The 8,510-nt window shown below is 45.1% G+C and overlaps 1 protein-coding gene across 2 annotated transcripts in view; it reads right to left on the bottom strand.

The window, feature by feature from the left end:
- LOC141180638 (uncharacterized protein C8orf76 homolog) overlaps positions 1-6,243 on the bottom strand; it is a 211,217-nt gene extending 204,974 nt beyond the window's left edge. For both annotated transcript variants that reach the window (XR_012256290.1, XM_073660708.1), the window contains exons 1-2: positions 6,078-6,243; positions 3,701-3,798 (exon numbers count right to left, since the gene is read on the bottom strand). Coding sequence is in view for 1 of the 2 variants with exons in the window: in XM_073660708.1 (XP_073516809.1) it covers positions 3,701-3,784 (84 nt within the window). In the remaining variant the exon portion in view is untranslated. The remainder of the gene's footprint in view (positions 1-3,700; positions 3,799-6,077) is intronic.
- Positions 6,244-8,510: the final 2,267 nt, after the last annotated feature.

An 8,510-nucleotide genomic window follows, 5' to 3' on the forward strand; every position in this document is an offset into this window, starting at 1 on the left:
AGCGATTTTGGCGCCAAATTTAAACACCGCTCTGCTCATTGGTCCCGGCCGCCGGCCGGCCAAGACCAATCAGCGAGATTGCCGGAAAATTTAAACAACGCTCTGCTGATTGGTCTATTTTATCGCCAAATTTAAACAAGCTCTCCCGTCCTCACTAACACAGTTCGCTGATTGGTCGCGGCCGCCACCCATGACCAATCACCGATATTGCCGCCAAATTTAAACACCGTTTTGCTGATTAGTCGCGGTTGCCGTCCGCGACCAATCAGCGATTTTGGCGCCAAATTTAAACAACGTTCTGCTGATTGCGCCCGGTCGGCCGCATACATATTCTAGAATACCCGATGCGTTAGAATCGGGCCACCATCTAGTAAAGATATAAAATTCTATTTTTCTGGGGAAGAATCAACAACAAGTGGGACACAATCGTGAAGTGGAACGAAATTTATTTGCTATTTTAAACTTTTTTAACAAATTGAAAAGTGGGGCGTGCAATATTGTTCGGCCCCCTTGAGTTAATACTTTTATAGTGCCACCTTTTGCTGCAATTTCAGCTGCAAGTCGCTTGGGGTATGTCTCTATCAGTTTTGCACATCGAGAGGCTGAAATTCTTGCCCATTCTTCCTTGCAAAACAGCTCGAGCTCATTGAGGTTGGATGGAGGGCGTTTGTGAACAGCAGTTTTCAGCTCTTTCCACTGATTCTCGATTGGATTCAGGTCTGGACTTTGACTTGGCCATTCTAACACCTGGATACGTTTATTTTCTAACCATTCCATTGTAGAGTTTGCTTTATGTTTGGGATCATTGTCTTGTTGGAAGATAAATCTTCTTCCCAGTCTCAGGTCTTTTGCAGACTCCAACAGGTTTTCTTCCAGAATGGTCCTGTATTTGGCTCCATCCATCTTCCCATCAATTTTAACCATCTTCTCTGTCCCTGCTGAAGATAAGCAGGCCCAAACCATGATGCTGCCACCACCATGTTCGACAGTGGGGATGGTGTTTTGAGGGTGATGAGCTGTGTTGCTTTTACGCCAAACAGATCATTTTGCATTGTGACCAAAAAGTTCGATTTTGGTTTAATCTGACCAGAGCACCTTATTCTACATGTTTGGTGTGTCTCCCAGGTGGCTTGTGGCAAACTTCAAACGAGACTGTTTATGGATATCTTTGAGAAATGGCTTTCTTCTTGCCATTCTTCCATAAAGCCCAGATTTGTGCAGTGTACAACTGATTGTTGTCCTATGGACAGACTATCCCACCTCAGCTCTAGATCTCTGCAGTTCATCCAGAGTGATCATGGGCCTTTTGGCTGCATCTCTGATCAGTCTTCTCCTTGTTCGAGATGAAAGTTTAGAGCAGTGTTTCCCATACTCCAGTCCTCACAGACCCCACAGGTCATGTTTTCAGGATTTCCATAGTATTGCACAGGTGAGAGAATTCCTGATGCCTTGATGATACTTCCATCACCTATGCAATACTAAGGGAATACTGAAAACATGACCTGTGGGGGTCCGTGAGGACTGGAGTTTGGGAAAAACTGGTTTAGAGGGACGGCCGGGTCTTGGTAGATTTGCATTGGTCTGATACTCCTTCCATTTCAATATTATCGCTTGCACAGTGCTCCTTGAAATGTTTAAAACTTGGGAAATCTTTTTGTATCCAAATCCGGCTTTGAACTTCGCCACAACAGTATCTCGGACCTGCCTGGTGTGTTCCTTGGTCTTCATGATGCTCTCTGCACTTGAAACAGAACCCTGAGACTATCACACAGCAGGTGCATTTATACAGAGACTTGATTACACACAGGTGGATTCTAGTTATCGTTACCAGTCATTTAGGACAACATTGGATCATTCAGAGATCCTCACTGAACTTCTGGAGTGAGTTTGCTGAACTGAAAGTAAAGGGGCCGAATAATATTGCTCGTCCCACTTTTCATTTCTTATTTTTTTTAAAAAGTTTAAAATATCCAATAGATTTCATTCCCACTTGTTGATTCTTCCCAAAAAAATTTGAATTTTATATCTTTATGTTTGAAGCCAGAAATGTGGCAAAAGGTAGAAAAGTTCAAGGGGGCCAAATCCTTTCACAATGCGCTGTATGTACCACTCGCCGACCTCCCTCTGTGAGAAGCTGATGGTTATTAATTATGGAATACAATGTTTTATTATAGCGGTGAGCAGAGTCGGACTGGGGTGCCCAGGGCCCACCAGGGGAACTGACTCTAGGGGCCCACACTACAGCCCTCCATAAACGGTTTTATTACTTGTTATGCTTTTCTATAATGCACTATAGTTACATGATTGGCCACGCTGTGAAGCACTGAGCGGCAGGACTTTGTTCGAACAGTCATTCCGTACTGCCAGAGTCCCTTTAATGGTAACTTGTCACCTTGAAAAACGCTATTTATCTGCAGATATAGGGGTAATCTGCAGGTAAATAGGGTTTAAAGCCTGGTTAGACAGCTTAATGGAAAAGCGTTGGCTACACAGAGAAAATTACGTTTTATTCTCCCTGCCGCAACTCGCTTCCTGTTATAAGGTCGGTGCAAGGAGGGAGACATTACAGTCACCGCGAACTACAAAGTGAGGGTGCTGCAATAACGTCCGACACCTTGATTGTGACACTTCCATGGAGCCCAGCCTCAGGCTGAGCTTCATTGAACGACTAACATGGCAGCAGCATCTGGCAACTAGTGCTGAGCGAGCATGGTCGGATAAGGTGTGATCCCAGCATGCTCGGGTGTTATCCAGGTATCTTGTAATGTTCTGCTAATATGCTCGAGTCCCCAGGGTAGCATGTTTTGCAGGCAGACGCAACACATGCAGGAATTGCCTGTTTGTTAGGTAATCACTGCATGTGTTGCTTCTGTCTACCGCCGCAAAACATGTTACCGCAGGGACTCGAGCATATTAGCAGAGCACTACAAGATACTCAGATAACACCCGAACATGCTGAGATAACACCTTGTCCGACCACGCTCACTCAGCACTACTGGCAACCCACCAGCAACCTGCAACTGCATCACAGGGGGCAGAAGGGAGCAGGTGACTGCATGCACCGGCCATCGTGCTATCTAAATGCCGCTGTCAGTGATTGACAAGGGCACTTAAATACTCAGAACAGCAGCAATCAAGGCGAACTCTGATCACTGCTGTTACAGGCAGACGCCGGCTATGTAACACAGCCGACATCCGCCTGGTATGGAGCAGGCTCAGCTCCTGAACCCGCTCCATACAAGTACAACCCTATGGTTATGACAAGGTTAGCAAATTTCACTTGTCTGTTCCTAAATGTGGAAAGACAAATGGAATTCCCTAACACATGTGAGCAAGTCCTAATAGATTTAGTAAAGGTGCCCCAAGCATATGAATGTTATTACACACCACAATGGACTCTTACATACACGCATCTTACAAAAATACATATTATTCCAGATACGTAGACACATACAAACACACAGACGCGCACAAACACATTAGTACAAGAATACATCATCTGAACCACCATCATTTGTAATGTCAGGTCAGCCCCATATATCTTTGTATCGCATAAACCTACAACTCCCAGTATGTAATTAACAATAGAGATACTGGGAGTTGTTATCAGTCATCATCAGACTGTGGACCATACAGGAACCACAGTACTGATGAGACGCAGGCAGGATCACAGATGAACATTTACATCCAGGTATCTTACCTCTTGTCCAGTCTCCATGATGACTTTTCTCATCCACAGCTCGTCTCTGCAGACTTCCATCTTCTCCGGTCTTCTGCAGCACATCCCGACACGATGCCCTTAAAGATAGCAGTGTCATTATAATGCTCCTGAATAAAAATATCTACACTGAGCCCCTGAATAAACCTAACTCTTACAATGCTCCCTGCACAAAACATGACATACACTCTACCCCTCTTATGGTACCTGCTCTCCACACTGCCCCCTCCTTACCATACTGGGCCCCCTGTTCACATTGTCCTCTCACACTGTGTCCCCCCTATACTGCCCAGTCTCTATACTGTGCCCCTTCATCACACTCCCCCCTCCTCAGCATACTGTTCCCTCCTTGCTGTGCCCTCACACTGTTCCCCCCATAGTGCCGCATCTCTATACCTTCCCCCACACTACCTAGTATCTGTGCTGTGTCACCTCACACTTTTCTCCCTCCATACTGTCTCCTCACACTATTCCCCCACTCTCCATACTGTCTTATACATCCCTTCCCCATTCTGTTCCCGCACCCATTCCCACCCCTCCCCTAGTTCACCATACTGTTTCTTCACACATCTCCCCATTCTGTCTCCTAGAATTTCTCTCCCATCTCTCTCCAAATATAATAAATCTTCGGAAGAGCACACAGACATGCAGAAGCACGCTTACACACACGAAAACAAGCGCACACGGACACATACTAAGGGCTCTTTCACACGTCAGTACATGCGGTGACCGTTTCCACACGTACCAGAGACACTGACACACGTAGACCCATTCACATGAATGCGTATCTGCACATGTCAGTGTGTTTCCACTTTACACAGACCATGTGGTGTCCGTGGGCAAAACACGCTGACATGTCTGTTTTTTACCTGATGTCCAGACCGCAAAATGTCCCGCACACTGATGACAGTTAGCACCCGGTGCTTGGGAAGAGCGCTGAGCGCTGCCCTCATCATAGATCCCTGCCGGCTCTGCGATCAGCACCCCAGGGTCAATGATGAGAGTAATAGTCTATACCCGCTGTGTCCAACTGTAAAAAGAATAAAATAAAAAAATCCTTATACTAACCTCTACTAAGTGTCACCCGCTGTAATCCGTGCGAGCGCTCACGCCGAGGAGAATGTCTCCTGCAGCGAGTGGGCTCCGGAGCTGCGCTCAACAAGCGGTGCCCTGTGATTCACTAAGCGCAGCTCTGGAGCAAGCTCGCTGCAGAAGTCATTCTCCTTGGCGTGAGCGCTCGCACGGATTACAGCAGGTGACACTTAGGAGAGGTGAGTATAAGGATTTTTTTATTTTATTCTTATTTTTACAGTTGGACACGGACACAGTGGGAGTAGACTACTACTCTCATCATTGACCCCGCTGCTGCTGATCACAGCGCCTGCAGGGATCTATGATGAGGGCAGCGCTCAGCACCCGGCTCTTGGGAACAGCGCTAACTGTACACTGATTCCCAAGCGCCAGTATGTGTCACTTGGATGACACACAGGTGGACACGGATATCTCCAGTCCCGTAAATATCAGGACATGTGAAAGAGCCCTAATATACACACACAGATACACATACTCACAGAAATGGGGACAAGTACACACACAGGCAAGCACACACAGAAATGCACAGACACACTCAGACAATCACACACAAAAATGCAGACACGCAGGGAAGCACACACACACGTGTGAAGACACATAAGCACACAGGCATACACAATGTACACATACAGGCATATACACACATACGCACACGCACACAGGCATATACACACACACACACATACAGGCATATATACACACACACAGGCATATACACACACACACGCACGCACAGGCATATACACAAACGCACAGGCATATACACACACTGTACACACACAGGCATATACACACACAGGCATATACACACACTGTACACACACAGGCATATACACACACAGGCATATACACACACTGTACACACACAGGCATATACACACACAGGCATATACACACACTGTACACACACACAGGCATATACACACACAGGCATATACACACACTGTACACACACAGGCATATACACACTGTACACACACAAGCATATACACACACTGTACACACACAGGCATATACACACACATGCAGGCATATACACACTGTACACACACAGGCATATACACACACTGTACACACACACTGTACACACACAGGCATATACACACACTGTACACACAGGCATATACACACACTGTACACACAGGCATATACACACACTGTACACACGCAGGCATATACACACACAGGCATATACACACACTGTACACACACACATGCAGGCAGCATATACATAAAAATCCATACAAACACACAAATATTACAGTACCTTGGCTTGTCTCCAGCCCATACAGTGTACAGACGCGCCCCTAATGTGGGAGACTGCAGTACAGGGCGCGCTGTGACGTCACTTTTAGCAGACGTACGGCCCTGTCTGCTGAGTGTGACGCTGCAGTGCAGCCCCTGCTCTCCTGCTCCCAGGCCCCTCCCGCTACTGTCCTGGGCATCGCGTCGGTGAAAGTGCTTGCGTGCGCCCTTAAAGGGTCCACGACCACTTTTTTTTTTTTTTATTCTCCTGTTCCCTCTGCAAGGGGCCCTGGGCCCACCGGGAAATTTCCCGGCGCCCCGCCAGGCCAGACCGAGCCTGACTACAATGATAAATAAGTGCTACAGCTCCTAAGTCTAATAGATGAGATACAAGGGCGGCAGTAGAAGCATTTACCTCACTGCCCACTAATGAATGAAACCAAATATTGCCGAATAAGGCTCATTTGGATATGAAAAGATATCTATTGTGATCCAAATAGTTTTCTATCTATAGAGACTGGAGAGACGGCTGAACACCGGGATGAGCAGTGTAGTTGTACATAGAAGCAGTTTTCTCCTGCTACGTATAGCATAATCCCTTTTATCCAATTTCCTGATAAATAAGCCCTCATAATAAAGTGAATAGTGTATACCGAGTAGGATTATATTGAGGACTCACTATTGGTGGTGATTTATTCTGAAGAATAATATATTAGACAAATAAGCCCTCGATACACAACTGCCATAACAGAAGCACAAGCACTTTAATAGTTATGGCTCATATAACCCAGCGCTGAATTATCAGAAACATCCAGTACTGTGTGGTTTTAAGTGTGTGTTATCTTTTCCGTTATTATATCTAATAATCAAAATAAAAGTTATGTTTTATATTTCGGTCTTTATTAAGGGATCTCTATTTGCCTTTGGCAATTTGTGTGTACATGAAGTAAACCCTAAGCCGACCTTTGAACAGAGTTTTTGTGTGTCTGATCCACACAATGTTACTCCACATTATGAGCTAAAGAGGAGTTAAAAATGAGCAATTGCAGCCTATTTGCTTCTGTGCTGATCTGACACATGGGCCCATCAGGTAAAGTGATGGAAGGAAGTTTTCTCTCCTCATGTTGAAAAATGACATTTTCTGCCACCTATTGATGAGAGAAAAAAAGTGATGAAGATTTACAAACTTCTAACATTAGTCAGTGAAAAACATACAGAACAAGGATGCAAATGTATCTTTTTTTTGACAATCCAATCATTTGAATGGGCCAGTTTTATCTGCAAATCAGATTACAATCAAACATGTCTCAAATTTCTTTTGTGAACCATCAGCATCAGAAAAGGTCCATAGACTATAATTATTACGTTTTTATAAGCAAAGAAAAGGAACACAATGCAAACTCTAAAATCAGACATTTAAATGGATGAGTTTTGTGGGCAAACAGGGTCTGACTGGAGCACCGGGACACTGGACGATTATCCAGTGGGCCAGGGTCCTTGGCAGGACCCTGAGCAGGACGTAGAGGGGGCCCACTGGTTTCAACTGAATGTGCGTCCGAGGACATTTCATTAATGATCAGTATTGTAATATTCGGTCACTATGTTGTAATATCTGGTCCAGTCATGGTGTGGTATTTATCCCTGTATGTGTTATTATTTGGTCACTATGTGGTGTGGACATGGTGTGGTGGTATTTCTCCCTTGTATGTGGAATTATTTGGTCACTATATGTTTGTAATATCTGGTCTGGTCATGGTGTGGCGATATTTCTCCCTTTTACAGTATGTGGTATTGTTCGGTCACTATGTGGTGATCATATGTGGTCTGCTCACGGTGTGACGGTAGTTCTCCCTTCTATGTGGAATAATTTGGTCGCTATATGCTGGTAAAATCTGGTCTGGTCATGGTGTGGCGATATTTGTCCCTTATACAATATGTGGTATTATTCGGTCACTATGTGGTGGTAATATGTGGTCTGGTCACGGTGTGGCTGTATTTCTCCCTTCTACGTGGGATTATTCGGTCGCTTTATGCTGGTAATATGTGGTCTGGTCACAGTGTCGCGTTAGTTCTCCCTTGAATGTGGTATTATTGGTCCTGAAAAAGTGGATTGTGTTGTGTATAGCAGTCAATTGTTCTCTCAGATATTAATTAGGAGAATAATCTTTATTTAGATTTGTGATTAAATACTTGGAACAAGATGCACTTACATCAAATCTACTGTGAAAACAAGTAATCACCTCTCCAAAGGATAAGTGATAAGGTATTGATTGGTGGGGGTCTGACTGTTGGGACCCGCACCGATTGGTAGAATGTGGAGCTTTTATCCCCACTAGACTGGAGCAGCATGTGCGACTTCAGCACTGATCCATTCATTCCCTCAATGGCTGCGAGCGCTGCTCTTGTTTTTTTCTGGAAGCCCCAAAGAGAATGAATGGATCTGCAGTCAGACATC

Source organism: Phyllobates terribilis, unplaced genomic scaffold (genome assembly GCF_046119375.1).
Source record: "Phyllobates terribilis strain yellow unplaced genomic scaffold, ASM4611937v1 Scaffold_34__1_contigs__length_13252353, whole genome shotgun sequence".
NCBI classification, from domain to species: domain Eukaryota; kingdom Metazoa; phylum Chordata; class Amphibia; order Anura; family Dendrobatidae; genus Phyllobates; species Phyllobates terribilis.